The 16881-nt window shown below is 47.9% G+C and overlaps 1 protein-coding gene and 1 pseudogene across 1 annotated transcript in view; one reads left to right on the top strand and one right to left on the bottom strand.

Moving 5' to 3' along the window:
- The window catches only part of LAPTM4B (lysosomal protein transmembrane 4 beta), a 73320-nt gene extending 60028 nt beyond the window's left edge, over positions 1-13292 (bottom strand). The window contains exon 1 of the mRNA XM_033202168.1: positions 12230-13292. Within this exon, the coding sequence (XP_033058059.1) occupies positions 12230-12652 (423 nt within the window). The 5' untranslated portion in view covers positions 12653-13292. The remainder of the gene's footprint in view (positions 1-12229) is intronic.
- Positions 6346-7345, top strand: LOC117078749 (annotated as a pseudogene).
- Positions 13293-16881: the final 3589 nt, after the last annotated feature.

Genomic DNA, 16881 nt, shown 5'->3' with positions numbered 1-16881 from the left:
ATCCATTTATAACTGCTGCTAATCTGTGTGTGTATAGTCAGGGCAATGTCATTCTATATTCTAGGGTTGCAAATCCTCAAGCTTGGCCCAAATAAACTCTCTACTTCTATTAATTTTGCCTCAGTTTCTTCCTTTTAGGCCAACATTAGATATATTTAAAGAGAATCCCAGGGGGATTGATATTAAACAATTTTGATAGCAATCTTTATTTATTGGCCACCTTGTCTGTAAAACATTATAATGAACTTCTATCATAAAAGTGTGATAAGAGGCTCAGGCCTGCAATCCCAGCACTTTGGGAGGCCGAGGCAGGGGGATCACCTGGGGTCAAGAGTTCTAGACCAGCCTGGCCAATATGGTGAAACCCCATCTCTAATAAATTAAGCCAGGTGTGGTGGTCCGCACCTGTAATCCCATGTACTCGGGAGGCTTAAACCTGGGAGGCGGAGGTTGCAGGGAACTGAGATGGCGCCACTGGACTCCATCATGGGTGACAGAAACACTCTGTCTCAAAAAAAAAAAAAAAAGTGTGATAAAAGCTTAAAAAGATATTGAATACCACTGCAATCTCCACCAACCAATGTTCTACAGAACTGCCCTTGATCCTTTATTAGATGAGGGAAACCTGTACTTTAAAAATCCAATGTCCTTCCCTATCTAAATCTATTCAATTCCTTAAATCACATGGAGAAAATCTAGGTGGCAATGAGAAGTGACAATGTGCTAGCAGCCCTCACTCGCAGCGCCTCCTCGGCCTCCGGCCTGGGCTTCCACTCTTGCGGCGCTTGAGGAACGCTTCAATCCGCCACAGCACCATGGGATCCCCTCTCTGAACTGGCTGAGGCCAGAGCCTCCTCTCTCTGCTTGCAGGGAGGTGTGGAGAGAGAGGCGCGGGTGGGAACCGGGGCTGCGCTCATGCGCCGGTGTGAGTTCAGGTGTGAGTTCAGGCGGCCCCGCACACGGAGCGGCCCGCAGGCACCGCGGGCCCAGGGCAGTGAGGGGCTTAGCACCCGGGCCAGCAGCTGGGGAGGTTGCTCCGGGTCCCCCAGCAGTGCCGGTCCGCCGGCGCTGCACTCAAATTCTCGCGGGGTTTAGCTGCTTCCCCACGGGGCAGGGCTGGGGACCTGCAGCCCGCGGTGTCTGAGCTCCCTACCTGCTGTGGGCTCCTGTGCCGCCTGAACCAGTCCAAGGGGCGCCACCCCTTGCTCCATGGTGCCTGGTCCCATCCACAGTCCAACTGAGGAGTGCAGGCGCGGCTCAGGACTGGCAGGCAGCTCCGCCTGCAGCCCTAGTGCAGGATCCACTGGGTGAAGCCAGCTGGGCTCCTGAACTGGATGGGGACTTGGAGAAATTCTATATCTAGCAGGAGGAGTATGTGCACCAATCAGCACTCAGTATCTAGCTAACCTAGTGGAGACTTGGAGGACTAGCACTCTGTGACTTTGTGTCTAGCTCAAGGATTGTAAATGCACCAATCAGCACTCTGTATCTAGCTCAAGGTTTGGAAATACACCAATTGGTACTCTATATCTAGCTAATCTAGTGGAGACTTGGAGGACTAGCACTCCGTGACTCTGTGTCTAGCTCAAGGATTGTAAATGCATCAATCAGCACTCTGTGTCTAGCTCAGGGTTTGTAAATACACCAATCAGCACTCTGTGTCTAGCTCAGGGTTTGTAAATACACCAATCAGCACTCTTGTGTCTAGCTCAAGGTTTGTAAATTCACCAATTGGTACTCTGTATCTAGCTAACCTAGTGGAGACTTGGAAGACTAGCACTCTGTGACTCTGTGTCTAGCTCAAGGATTGTAAATGCACCAATCAGCACTCTGTGTCTAGCTCAAGGTTTGTAAATACACCAATTGGTACTCTGTATCTAGCTAACTAGCACTCTGTGACTCTGTCTAGCTCAAGGATTGTAAACACACCAATCAGCACTCTGTCAAAACGGACCAATCAGCTCTCTGTAAAACAGACCAATCAGTTCTCTGTGAAATGGACCGGTCATCAGGATGTGGGTGGGGCCAGATAAGGGAATAAAAGCAGACTGCCCAAGCCAGCAGTGGCAACCCTCTTGGGTCCCCTTACACACTGTGGAAGCTTTGTTCTTTCGCTTTTTGCAATCAGTCTTGCTGCTGCTCACTCTTTGGGTCCATGCTGCCTTTATGAGCTGTAACACCAGGAGGTCTGCAGCTTCACTCCTGACAGTGAGACCACGAACCCACCAGAAGAAAGAAGCTCCAGACACATCTGAAAGTCTGAAGGAACAAACTCTGGACACACCATCTTTAAGAACTGTAACACTCACCGCAAGGGTCTGCGGCTTCATTCCTGAAGTCAGTGAGACCAAGAACCCACCAATTACGGACACAGCAAGAGAGACCTGTATCACTCACTAACTGGTAAAAATCCCTATCCATCTTATTCATACCATTAAGAGCTGATACCTGCTATAGTTTGTATCTAGAGAGCTATATATAACATACTGCCTGGTTTTCTAGCCATCTGAAACAGCCTGCCATTTTAATCTAACTTAAAAACTGCTTTCACTGGCCAGGCATGGTGGCTCACGCCTGTAATTCCAATACTTTGGGAGGCTGAGGTGGGCAGATCACGAGATCAGGAGATCGAGACCATCCTGGCTAACACGTTGAAACCCTATCTCTACTAAAAACAAAAAAATTAACTGGGCGTAGTGACGGGCACCTGTAGTCCCAGCTTCTCGGGAGGCTGAGGCAGGAGAATGGCTTGAACGCAGGAGGCGGAGTTTGCAGTGAGCAGAGATCACGCCACTGCACTCCAGCCTGGGCGACAGAACGAGACTCCATCTCAAAAAAACAAAAAACAAAAACAAAAAAACTGCTTTCATCATATCACTCCTGTTCATCACTCTTCAATGATTTCCCACTGCCTACAGAATAAAATCCAAACTCTTTAGTCTACTATTGAGTCTTTTACAATCTGACATAGTGGGGAAAACACCAGGCAGTAAAGATGACACAATTGTCACAATCAGTCCGTTATTCTATCCTGAAATTACGGGCCAAGTCATAGAATCTGACAGTTGGAAAGAAGCTATTTAAACGAACATATCACCAACTATCATGCATGACCCAGGGTTGCTCTGAGGTCTATAAGAACAAACGTGAACGCTCACTGAAAGCTATCAATCACTCTACGAATACAGGATGCTGGTCTTACTATCCTGTAATGAGACAAATCAATAGTTGCTGAACTTCTCAGAATACAAAGAAGAGAATCTATCAGGCTTGTGGAGGGGTGAAGAAAATTCTCTCCCCTCTACAACTTCTGAAGGTTTGATCATTTGAGCCTAATAAACAAACTGATGATAGATCAATAGCAAGAAAAGGCATACAAATGTATTACATGCACACGCATACATGGGAGTCACAGGAATAAGAAAACTCAAAGGAAGGGCCAGATGGTTTAAGTTTTAATGCCATCCTGAAGTTACAGAAAGAATAGGAGTTTAGATCATGGCAAAAGCAAAACAGGTTATGGGAAGGAGGGATGGAAAGGCCTGGCTAGGGAAGGTGGTCTTGTTATGCAAATGAGACCTCACAGGTAGTAGCCTTGAGAAAGGATACTTGGTAGCCTGTGGTATGTGTAAACTTCTCTATTAGACCTTCAAAGGTGTCAGACTCTCAATCTCTTGGTTTATCTGTCCTAGGTCTGAACATGGGGGATGGGGTGGGGAAGAGGTGTGCTCAGAGAAAGCCTGGCTGCTTATTTCACTAATGCAGATTTTCCCTAAAGATGCAAATCTCCACAAACAGCAGCTTTTCAGAGCAATTCTTATTTGCAGTTTCTCTAACACTATCTTGAAGTATACCAAAGAGGTGTATTTTGGGTGAGATATTCTGGTTTCCTTTACTTGAGTAAACAAGGAAACTTGAGTTTCCATGTGACCAAGTGGATTCTTTGAAAGACCAGGTCTGCACTTGTATCCCAGAACTTAAACAAACAAACAAACAAAAAAAAAGTAAAAAGAAAGACCAGGTCATAAAGCCAATGAGAGCAGCTACTCGGGCCTCTTTCGTCCTTTATAACCTGGTGTATGAACTACCCTGTGAATAGTGTCTGGCACAAAGAGCCATTTGGTATGTATTTGCTGTGCCTAAGTTCCTGAAAAACAACTGAACGAGGATATATGAAAAAAAAAAAAAAGGCCAGGCGCGGTGGCTCACACTTGTAATCCCAGCACTTTGGGAGGCCAAGGTGGGCAGATCACCTGAAGTCGGGAGTTTGAGACTAGCCTAACATGGAGAAACCCCATCGCTACTAAAAAAAATAATAATAATAATAAATAAAATACAAAATTAGCCAGGCATGGTGGCGCATGCCTGCAATCCCAGCTACTCAGGAGGCTGAAGCAGGAGAACCGCTTGAACCCAGGAGGCGGAGGTTGCAGTGAGCCGAGATGGCACCATTGCACTGCAGCCTAGGCAACAAGAGCAAGATTCCGTCTCAAAAAAAAAAAAAAAGGCTGGGGACGGTGGCTCACATCCGTAATCCCAGCACTTTGGGAGGCTGAAGCGGGTGGATCACGAGGTCAAGGGTTCAACACAAGCCTGACCAACATAGTGAAACCGTCTCTACTAAAAATTAGCCAGGCATGGTGGTGCATGCCTGTAGTCCCAGCTACTCGGGAGACTGAGGCAGGAGAATCGCTTGAACCCAGGAGGCAGAAGTTGCAGTGAGCGGAGACTGTGCCACTGCACTCCAGCCTGGACAACAGAGTAAGGCTCTGTCTCCAAAAAAAAAAAAAAAAAACGTGGAGTGGTGGTGTGAGCCTGTAGTCCCAGCTACTTGGGAGGCTGAAATGGGAAGACTGCTTGAGCCAGGGAAGACAAGGCTGCAGTAAGCCATGATCGTACCATTGTACTCTCGCCTGGGCAATAGAGTGAGACCTTGTCTCAAAAAACAAAAAACAAACAAACAAAAAAGGTCAGGCATGGTGGCTTAGGTCTGTAATCCCAGCACTTTGGGAGGCTGAGAGGAGCAGATCACCTGAGGTCAGGAGTTCGAGACCAGCCTGACCAACATGGAGAAATCCTGTTCTCTACTAAAAATACAAAATTAACTGGGTGTGGTGGTGCATGCCTGTAATCCCAGCTACTAGGGAGGCTGAGACAGGAGAATTGCTTGAACCCAGGAGTCGAAGGTTGTGGTGAGCCGAGATCACACCACTGCACTTCAGCCTAAGCAACAGGAGGAAAACTGTCTCAAAAAAAAAAAAAAAAAAGTCCCCAAAGTCTTGTGCAAGAATGTTCAGGGCAGCTTTATTTATAATAGCCCCAAATTGGAAATAACTCAAATATCTAATATCTGGCAAATGGATAAACAAATTGTGGTATATTAATACAATAAAAACAATACTCAGCAATAAAAAGCAACACTCCAAGAACATGAATGAATCTAAAAAGTTATGCTAAGTGAAAGAAGCTAGATACAGAAAAATACATACAGCATAATCCCATTTACATGAATAAGCAAAATTTACCTACAGTGATTGGGTGTATGGCAGGGATTAATTGGGAAACAGCACAAGGGAACTTGCTGGAGGTTTGGAAATGTTCTCAAGGAATGTGGGTTACATTACAGAGGCATTTGCCAACTCAATAAACTACATTTAACTGTGAATTCTGCGGGGCACGGTGGTTCATGTCTATAATCCCAGCACTTTGGGAGGCTGAGGCAGGCGGATCACCCGAGGTCAGGAGTTCAAGACCAACCTGGCCCACATAATGGAACCCTGTCTCTACTAGGAATACAAAAATTAGCCAGGCGCAGTGGTGGGTGCCTGTAATCCCAGCTACTCGGGAAGCTGAGGCAGGAGAATCGCTTGAACCCAGGAGACGGAGGTTGCAGTGAGTCAAGATTGCACCATTGCACTCCAGCCTGAGCAACAGGAGCAAAACTCTCATCTCAAAAAAAAAAAAAAAAAAGGCGGGCACAGTGGCTCACGCCTGTAATCTGACTTTGGGAGGGAGGGAAGGTGGGTGGGGTGGATCACAAGGTCAGGAGTTCAAGCAAGCCTGACCAACATGGGGAAACCCCGTGTCTACTAAAAATACAAAAATTAGCCCGGAACCTGCCTGTAATCCCAGCTACTCAGGAGGCTGAGGCAGGCAAATCGCTTGAACCCAGGAGGCGGAGGTTGTGTCACCTGAGATCACGCCACTGCACTCCAGCCTGGGCATCAGGGTGAGACTCGGTCTCAAAAAAAAAAAAAATTCGTAGTACATAAATCACAACTCAATAAAAGAAAAAAGAGACAAAAAAATGATTTCTAGTAATAAATACCTGAAGTCTCCCAAAGTAGCTTGGCCCAGAATTTAAAAAATAGTAATAATAATAAATACCTAAAGTCAATATACTTTATTTCAGGACTGAAGGAAAACTTTTATTATTCCAAGCCAAAACCAAAACACATGCACAACTTTTAAAAGTAAAACAGTGGAAACAGAACAGATTAAAACATCACTCAGGCTTCCACAGGAGGCCTACACGCCGCTGCTTGTGCTGCCGCCATGTCTCTAGTGATCCCTGAAAAGTTCCAGCATATTTTGCGAATACTCAACACCAACATCGATGGGCAGCGGAAAATAGCCTTTGCCACCACACGCCATTAAGGGTGTGGGCCGAAGATACACTCATGTGGTGTTGAGGAAAGCAGACAGTGACCTCACCAAGAGGGCGGGAGAACTCACTGAGGATGAGGTGGAACGTGTGATCACCATTATGGAGAATCCACGCCAGTACAGGATCCCAGACTGGTTCTTGAACAGACAGAAGGATGTAAAGGATGGAAAATATAGCCAGGTCCTAGTCAATGGTCTGGACAAGCAGCTCCGTGAAGACCTGGAGCGACTGAGGAAGATTCGGGCCCATAGAGGGCTGCGCCACTTCTGGGGCCTTCATGTCCAAGGCCAGCACACCAAGACCACTGGCTGCCGTGGCCGCACCGTGGGTGTGTCCAAGAAGAAGTAAGTCTGTTAATAAATAGTTTATATACCAAAAAAAAAAAAAAAAATCACTCAGACCATAAACCAACCATGGGTTTTTAAACTGTCAAGTAAATCACCAAAGTTCTCTAAGCCTCAGTTTTCTCATCTGTAAAATGGGAATAAGAAAATCTACCTCGCCAGGAATATGTAAAAATTAACCTTATGCAAAAAGCATCTAGTAAAGTACCTGACACTCAGAGCCTTAGTAAATGGTATTGGTAGGAATCAACAATGAGAAAACACATAAAAAGATCTACTTTACCTATCTTGCAAAACAGGAAATTACTTAAATGAGCCCTTATTGTGGACTCTTATTTACTTTTTAGGTTTTTTTTTTCTTTTTTGAGAGGGAGTTTTGCTTCTGTTCCCCAAGCTGGAGTGCAATGGCACGATCTCGGCTCAATGCCACCTCCGCCTCCCGGATTCAAGTGATTCTCCTCTCTTAGCTTCCCAAGTAGCTGGGGTTACAGGCACAACCACGCCCAGCTAATTATATATATATATTTTTTTTTTTTTTATGAGACAGAGTCTCGCTCTGTTGCCCAGGCTGGAGTGCAGTGGCCGGATCTCAGCTCACTGCAAGCTCCGCCTCCCAGGTTTAAGCCATTCTCCTGCCTCAGCCTCCCAAGTAGCTGGGACTACAGACACAGGCGCCCGCCACCTCGCCTGGCTAGTTTTTTGTATTTTTTTAGTAGAGATGGGGTTTCACCGTGTTCGCCAGGATGGTCTCGATCTCCTGATCTCGTGATCCGCCCATCTCGGCCTCCCAATGTGCTGGGATTACAGGCTTGAGCCACCGCGCCCGGCCTATATTTATAATAGAAACGGAGTTTCATCATGTTAACCAGGACTTAAAACTCCTGACCTCAGGAGATCTGCCCGCCTCAGCCTCCCAAAGTGCTGTGAGCCACCGCACCCGGCCTGGACTCTTATTTAAATATCTGCCTTTTCTGAAAACTTTCTGCTTTCTTTTATTATTATTATATTTACTTTTTTTTTTTTTTTTGAGACAGAGTCTCACTCTGCTGCCCAAGCTGGAGTGCAGTGGTGTGATCTCGGCTCACTGCAACCTCTGCCTCCCTGGTTCAAGGGATTCTCCTGCCTCTGCCACCCCCCCAGCAACTGGGATTACAGGTGCCTGCCACTGCGCCCAAATAATTTTGTAGTTTTAGTAGAGATAAGGTTTCACCATCTTGGCCAGGCTGGTTTTGAACTCCTGACCTCATGATCCACTCACCTCAGCCTCCCAAAGTGCTGGGATTATAGGTGTGAGCCATCCACACTCAGCCCCCGCCTTTTTCTTTTTTTGAGATAAGAGTCTTGCTGTCATCACCCAGGCTGGACTTTCTGCCTCCAGAGTTCAAGCAATTCTCTTGCCTCAGCCTCCTGAGTAGCTGGGATTACAGGTGCATGCCACCACGACAGAATAATTTTTGTATTTTTATTAGAGACGGGATCTCACCATGTTGCCCAGGTTGGTCTATAACTCCTGACCTCAAGTGATCTGCCTATCTCAGCCGCCCAAAGTGCTTACAGGTGTGAGCCTCTGTGCCCGGCCCCTTTTTTTTTTTTTTTTTGAGACAGAGTTTCACTCTGTCACCCAGGCTACAGTGCAGTGGCACAATCTTGGCTCACTGCAACCTCTGCCTCCCGGGGTCAAGCAATTCTCCTGCCTCAGCCTCCCGAGTAGCTGGGATTACAGGCCTACACCACCACGCCTGTCCAATTTGTATTTTTAGTAGAGACGAGGTTTTACCACGTTGGCCATGGTTAGTCAGGCTGATCTCGAACTCCTGATCTCAGATGATCTAGCCCGCCTCGGTCTCCCAAAATGCTGGTTGCCCAGGCTGGAGTGTAGGGGTGCAATCACAGCTCACTGCAGTTTCGAACTCCTGGGACTCAAGCTGGGACTACAGGTGTGAGCCACCACACCTGGCTAATTTTTAACTCTCCACTTTCTGATAACTGACTCCATTCCATACAGATTGCTGGCTGAGAGAAGGGGTTAGGACAAACTAGGGAAGGTGCCTCGTTTTACAGTGGTCCTGCTCCCTAGTCACACAACACTCTCTTTAAAAAGTTCACGAGGCCGGGCGCGGTGGCTCAAGCCTGTAATACCAGCACTTTGGGAGGCCGAGATGGGCGGATCACGAGGTCAGGAGTTCGAGACCATCCTGGCTAACACGGTGAAACCCCGTCTCTACTAAAAAATACAAAAAAGCTAGCCGGGCGAGGTGGCGGGCGCCTGTAGTCCCAGCTACTGGGGAGGCGAGGCTGAGGCAGGAGAATGGCGTGAACCCAGGAGGCGGAGCTTGCAGTGAGCTGAGATCCGGCCACTGCACTCCAGCCTGGATGACAGCGAGACTCCGTTCAAAAAAAAAAAAAGCTCACGAATATCAAAGTTTTGGACAACCAGAGTGAGTTATAGAGAAACGCCACACTCTGAGACGAATTCAGGAGTCCTTTATCAGCTGGCGACCCAGAGACAGCTAGTGCTCAAAATTCTCTCGGCCCCAAAGAAGGGGCTAGATTTTCTTTTATACTTTGGTTTAGAAAGGGGAGGCGGGGGAGTCCAGTTATAACAATCTTACGGAAGTAAAGTAGGCAAAAAGTTAAAAGGATAAATGGTTACAGGAAAGCAAACAGTTCCAGGTGCAGGGGTATTAAATCTATCACAAGGTGATAGACGCGGGGCTTTGGATGCTATTAACTGGGCGAATTCCTGGGAACTGCGGATATGGCTTGCCACAGTGTCTTATCAGTTAATTGCATTCTTGGATGCGCTGGGAGTCAGCTTGCACAAGTTTAAGTCCTTGAGGAAGGGGGGTGGCTAAGGGGCTGCAAGTGAAGGCGCCAAGATGGAGTCTGTCTGGCTCTCTTAGCTAAGGGAGAGTCAGTTCAGGTTAGAACAAGGTAGGGTATCACAAAATTATATTCAAAGGTCTAAATGAAACTCACTACTTAAAAAAAAAAAATCAAATGGCTTACATTGCCTTGTGAAATGCAAAAGACTATAAAGATTACCAGTACTTAAGCAAGGTTTCCCAGAAATAGGGTTTACCTAAAGCAACATTTTTATTCACATCTGCTAGAAAGCTTTCTAATTATCTTTCAAAAGGCCATTTATTTCCAAACGCTAAGACAAGCACACCAATAACTACTTTCCACAGAGAGCGTGCTCAAACAGTAGACAAAGCATGCTGAGTACTCTTGTATCACACCAACACTGTCTGGCTGGATTACAGCCAACAAAAGGGCTCAAGTAGGATTTATCTTTCCTGTAGATCACGTAGTACATTTGCCTAATGCAATGCCCTAGATTTCACAAATTACATTCACTGATGTACTTGCAAGTCGGCAGATTTGAACATTTTCAAGGAAGGCAGACACTTGTATAAAACAGTCTGTCCTGATCATCAATAAAAGCACCAATTATTTTGAGCCACCTACTATCCTTTTGCTATAATTTTCAATTTCGGGTAAATAATTTCTTGGCTTTCAGCAAAGTCGAGGTTTAGCTAATATGCTGATGTTCCATCTGTATTTACGCTGCACAGTAAGAACCCACACACGCTAAATATGTTTGAAATATTTTCAGGCCAAAAATTTATATTGTGTGGCCATGATAGGCACTGACTAAAGGAAACTTGAAACTATAAATAGCACAGTGAACACCATATGCCTGGGGTGAAATGTTTTGCTTAAAATGGTACAAGGAAGGGGTTCACAGTTAAGACAAAAAGTCCATATTCTATCCAAAAATGGGCCCAATAAACAAACAAACCACACACACACACACACACACACCCCCGCCACTCATTAAAGAGATAATTTCTCTCGGCCGGGCGCGGTGGCTCACTCCTGCCTGTAATCTCAGCACTTTGGGAGGCCAAGGAGGGCGAATCACGAGGTCAAGAGTTCGAGACCAGCCTGACCAACATGGTGAAACCCTGTCTCTTTTTGTAAAAATACAAAAAATTAGCTGGGCATAGTGGCGGGCGCCTGTAATCCCAGCTACTCGGGAAGCTGAGGAAGGAGAATCGCTTGAACTTGGAAGGCGGAGGTTACAGTGAGCTGAGATCGTGCCACTGCACTCCAGCCCGGGCCACAGAGTGAGACTGTCTCAAAAAAAGAAAAAAGAAAAAAAAAAAAAAAACCTCACTGAAAAAAGTTACATATGCCATTTGTCTACCATTTTCAGGGCATTTCCTCGCGATGCAGTGGTATTCACTGCAAAGCAACTCGGGTCTAACTCTCCATCATGATGTCACAAAACCCAAAATGCAGTAGAATCCGACTCAGTGCTGGGGCAGTCTAGGGGTGCCAACAACCAGTGCAGTGCCGGTGCCAACAACCAGTGCAGTGCCGACAGGTGCAGGGCAAGACTCCATCAGGTTTCCTCACTACCTCTGAAAATCACTGCTCCTCATACAAAAAAAGACTTTAAAAGTTCCAACCAGGAAAAAAAATGCCAGATTTGCCTGCTAAGTCTGTCAAGAAAAGGTCCCAGAATCAACTGTCCATGGGCAGGAAAAATGTGGGTGGAAAATGGCTTCCCCGGCAGATGCAAATGCAGTAAATCACATTCACATCCCTTCCTGGAGTAAGGGCGTTAAAACATGGTTGGGGGGAGGGGAACCTATTCACAAGAGGATGCCAAGAACCCCCAACCACTTCAACTCGGGATCCGAACGTGCGACGGCATGAAAGCGCAGGCCACCCTAGCGGAGACGCGGCCAGGGAATGAGCACTGACAAATCCGCAACCCTGACCACACAGCTGTAAAATATGCGCCGTCCCCTCCGGGACAGCCGTAGCCGTCCGCAGCCGTCGAAACACAAAGCCCACGGGCTTTAAGAAGAAAGGAAACACGTGCTCGGCAGATAAGCTCAGAGTTTCTCGGCCCCGGGTGCGCCCTACGCGACGCCGCAGAGCTGCGCGGAAGCTTGAGACCGCCGACCGACACCACCTGGGCGCCAAGGCTCGGGTGCGGCCCTCCGCCCCGCGCCCCTTGCCTCCCCCACTGTCGGCGCTGGCCCAGGGGGAGAAGCGCGGACGCTGCACCCAGAGAATTAAGTTTCTAATAATACAACTTTAGGCGGATGAGCGCGCCTCACCCCACCGCGAGGCCGGGCCAGACGCCCAGCTCCGGGCGCGGAATCAACCCGGGGTCCGGGGCCGGGTGCGCCGCGCTCACCAGATACCAGACGCCGAGCAGGATGGTGCCGGTGCGGACATGGCAGCACAAGCAGCAGCTGTTGGAGTAGAACCGCGTCCAAGGCGCGACCATCTTCATCGCTCCGGGCGCAGTGGCGCGAACGCGCGCCCAAGTTTTCAGGAGCGTCGACCGCCTCGCCTGGGGCCCGCCGCGCCGCTGCTGCCGGCTCCTCCGCCGCTCCGGCTCCCGGCCCGCTCGCCCGTGCGCCCGCCGGCCCGTCTCCTCGATCCCCCGAGATTTCCTAGCGTCTGCCGCGTCCGGACCCTGAGCTCCGAAGGCGGCAGCCGCGGCGGCAGGGGCGGGGAGGGGGCGGGGCGGACTCGGCCATGTGACCAGGCCCGTGACGTCATCGCTGGCTCCAGCCAGCTGCGGGAGCAGCCAGCCCCGGGTGAATAAATCCATCAGCGTGCACCCTCGGGCGGTCTCCTAGTCGGCCATGAGTGGAGGTCCCGGCCTTCCCTCTTTCATCTGGCCATTCGTGTAACTGCATTCCGGAGTCGAGATTCTTTTAGTCTAGTTCCTTGTGGTTTTCTTCCCTTCTACTTCTTCTTTTTTTTTTTTTGGGAGAGGGAGTCTCACTTTTGTCGCCCAGGCTGGAGTGCAGTGGCACGATCTCCGCTCACTGCAACCTCTGCATCCCGAGTTCAAGCGATTCTCCTGCCCAACCTCCCGAGTAGCTGGAATTACAGGCGCCTGCCACCAGACCCGGCTAATTTTTTGTAATTTTAGTAGAGGTGTGGTTTCACCATGTTGGTCGGGCTGATCTGGAACTCCTGGCGTCAAACGATCCACCCACCTCCACCCGCCTCCGCCTCCCAAAGTGCTGGGATTACAGGCGTGAGCCACCGCACCCGGCCCCCTTCTACTTCTGTCTTGCAGGTAATCGATACAGCTCCTATTACTCTTATCTTGCACGAGAGGAAGGAAAACTGCGCGGTGCTATTCCAGTCAATTGCAGTACTTTGAACCACCACCGAGAGCAATTTGTCTCCGCTTCCCAGCTCAATTACTGTGGTAGTAATCTTTTCCCAGAAAATAGGATGTATGTCAAGGACATCCTTGCTGTGCTTCAGGTAGCATTTTTAATCATGAGTGCAGCTCTAAAGATTCAGCCCCAGCCTGGGCAACATGGGGAAACCCTGGCTCTACAAAAAATACCAAAATTGGCTGGGTGCAGTGACTTACACCTGTAATCCCAATGAGAGACAGGACTAGTGAATTTTCTGGGGCGACTAAGAATTCCTAAACCTAGCTGGGGAAGGTGACCGCACCCACCTTTAAACAGGGGGCTTGTAACTCAGCTCACACCCGACCAATCAGGTAGTAAAGAAGGCTCACTAAAATACCAATTAGGCTAAAAGCAGGAGGTAAAGAAATAGTCAAATCATCTAATCCGCGACCACAGGGGGAGGGACAATGATTGGGATATAAACCCCAGGCATTCGAGCTGGGAGTGGGCAACCCCCTTTGGGTCCCCTCCCACTGTATGGGAGCTCTGTTTTCACTCTATTAAATCTTGCAACTGCACATGCTTCTGGTCCATGTTTATTCCACCACAAGCTGAGCTTTCCCTCACTGTCCACCACTGCTGTTTGCTACTGTCACAGACCCGCAGTTGACTTCCACCCCTTTGGATCTGGCAGGGTGTCCCATGCGTTTCTGATCCAGCAAGGCACCCATTGCGGCTACCGTTTCGGCTATAGGCTCACCATTGTTCCTGTGCGGCTAAGTGCTGGGGTTTGTCCTAATGGAGCTGAACACTAGTCGCTGGGTTCCACGGTTCTCTTCCGTGGCCCACGGCTTCTAATAGAGCTGTAACACTCACTGCATGGCCCAAAGTCTCATTCCTTGAAATCCGTGAGGCCTAGAACCCCAGGTCAGAGAACAAAAGGCTTGCTGCCATCCTGGAAGCGGCTGCCACCATCCTGGGAGCTGTAAGAACAAAGACTCACCCATAACATCAGCACTTTGGGAGGCCAAAGGCGGGCGGATCACCTGAGGTCGGGAGTTTGAGACCAGACTGACCAACATGGAGAAACCCCATCTCTACTAAAAATACAAATAAAATTCACTGGGCGTGGTGGCGCATGCCTGTAATTCCAGCTACTGGGAAGGCTGAGGCAGGAGAATTGCTTGAACCCAGGCGGCGGAGGTTGCCGTGAGTCGAGATCGCACCATTGCACTCCAGCCTGGGCAACAAGAGCGAAACTCCGTCTCAAAAAAAACAAAACAAAACACAAAATTAGCTGGGCTTGGTGGCATGTGCCTGTGGTCCCAGCTACTCCAGGGGCTGAGGCGGGAGAATTACCTGAGCCAGGGAGTTCGAGGCTGCAGTGAGCCGTGATTGTGCCACTACACTCCAGCCTGGGCGATGGCAGTGAGACACTTCTCAAAACAAAAAAAGAAACAGTCATCCAACCAGTTACACAAGGCCTCTGCAAGACACAACACAGTGTTAGAGATAGTGAAAGATAGTTCTATGCTTTGGAGGAGTTTATTTCCTCCCAACTCGTGTTTCGTTTAGAAACGCCCTTGTCTGGGGTTAGCCTATGGACTACTGTCAAAGCCAAGAATCTGAGATAAGTTAGATTAGCACCGGTGAAAGTTTTATTTCAGACATGGAGCAAAAAAAAAAAAAAATGATTCAATCTAAATTTCCTAAGATCAGGCTAAATAGGAAGAAAGATACTGTTAAAACTATTCAATTACAAATCTGGTTAGTTTTAAAAGGCTTTAAAGCTGCAACTTTCTTACTATGTAGCTTTATCCTGGAACCAAGAGTCATCCCTACCTTGTCAAGCCTAAGCCCTTAATCAGAAATGATAAGTAACATTATGTGGGGAGTTAATCAGAAAACCAAACAAAAAGCTCCATTTTTGTTTTGTGTTTTTCTTCTTCTTCCTCTTCCTCTTCCTCTTCTTCTTCTTCCTCTTCTTCTTCTTCTTCTTTTTTTCACATGGAATTTCGCTCTTGTTGCCCAGGCTGCAGTGCAATGGCGTGATCTGGTCTCACCACAACCTCTGCCTCTCGGGTTCAAGCAATTCTCCTGACTCAGCCTCCCAAGTAGCTGGGATTACAGGCATGCGCCATCACGCCCGGCTAACTGTGTATTTTTAGTACAGACTGGTCATGTTGGTCAGGCTGGTCTCAAACTCCTGACCTCAGGTAATTCACCCGCCTCAGCCTCCCAAAGTGCTGGCATTACAGGTGTGAGCCACCTCGCCCAGCCTTGTTTTGTGTTTTCACTACAAAATTCTGGTTTCTTCAAGTTGAATAATGAAGAACAACAACAAAAATTCTGGTTCCTTTCACATTGGAGATGATTTTCTCTGTGGGATCTTCCATTTAAAATTTAATTATGCCCACGGCCACTTTTTAAAATATATGTGTATATACCAGTCAAGTGCAGTAGTGACCACAGGGAAAAGAGTAGAACAAGGAGTTCCATCTGTAACTGATCATGAACAATCAATTGAGATAACTCACTACCTTCAGACAATCAGCCTTTTTTTTTTTTTTTTTTGAGATGGAGTCACGCACTGTCACTGGGCCGGAGTGCAGCGGCACGATCTTGGCTCACTGCAACCTCCGCCTCCCAGGTTCAAGCGATTCTCCTGCCTCAGCCTCCCAAGTAGCTGGGATTACAGGTGCCCACCACGACCAACTAATTTTTTGTGTTTTTAGTAGAGATGGGATTTCACCCTGTTGGCCAGGCTGGTCTTAAACTCCTGATCTCAGGTGATCTGGCCGCCTCGGCCACCCAAAGTGCTGGGATTACAGGTGTGTGCCACTGCGTCCGGCCCACAGCCACTTTTTTTTTTTTTTTTGAGACGGAGTCTCGCTCTGTCGCCCAGGATGGAGTGCAGTGGCATGATCTGGGCTTACTGCAAGCTCCGCCTCCTAGGTTCACGCCATTCTCCTGCCTCAGCCTCCCCAGTGGCTGGGACTACAGGCGCCAGCCACCACACCCGGCTAATTTTTTGTATTTTTAGTGGAGACGGGGTTCCGCAGTGTTAGCCAGGATGGTCTCGATCTCCTGACCTCGTGATCCGCCTACCTCGGCCTCCCAAAGTGCTGGGATTACAGGCATGAGCCACCGCGCCCGGCTACAGCCACTTTTAATATAGGACAAGCATTTGTGCTCTGAGAAAGAACAGAGACATGTGATCAGAATGGGAAATGGTATCTTGAAAGAGACTTTTTCAACAATTAAACTCCCAGCAAGCTCCCATAGTTACCGTCCCTTTTTCACTCCCCACCAGAATTTCATATTCATTAGGCAAATCAATCATTGATTAAAGGGAATTTTATATTTTAGAAATCTTACTGTTCAAAATCTGAACTTACAGACAGTTGCCAGATTTCTCTAGATAAGAAAATAAAGAATAGAGGAAAGCTAACTGGAGAACAAAACAAAGAGGAGAGAAAAATGCCTTTGCAGTTAAAGTTTATTAAATAAAGCTTAGTGTCAATGTCTTTGGAGTTGTACTTGTTTGAGTGCAAGAGAGTATGGGAACTGGCTTCAAAAGGTCAAATGAAACTGCCTTTGCAAAACTATAACTAAGGAAATTATGACAAGTGAAAGACATCAGATCTAACCAACTCTATCTTGCCTCTAATCTCCGAACTGT

Source organism: Trachypithecus francoisi, unplaced genomic scaffold (genome assembly GCF_009764315.1).
Source record: "Trachypithecus francoisi isolate TF-2019V2 unplaced genomic scaffold, Tfra_2.0 Lachesis_group7, whole genome shotgun sequence".
Taxonomy (NCBI): domain Eukaryota; kingdom Metazoa; phylum Chordata; class Mammalia; order Primates; family Cercopithecidae; genus Trachypithecus; species Trachypithecus francoisi.
Note: the sequence above shows the minus strand (reverse complement) of the source record. Positions and strands in the feature narration are given on the sequence as shown.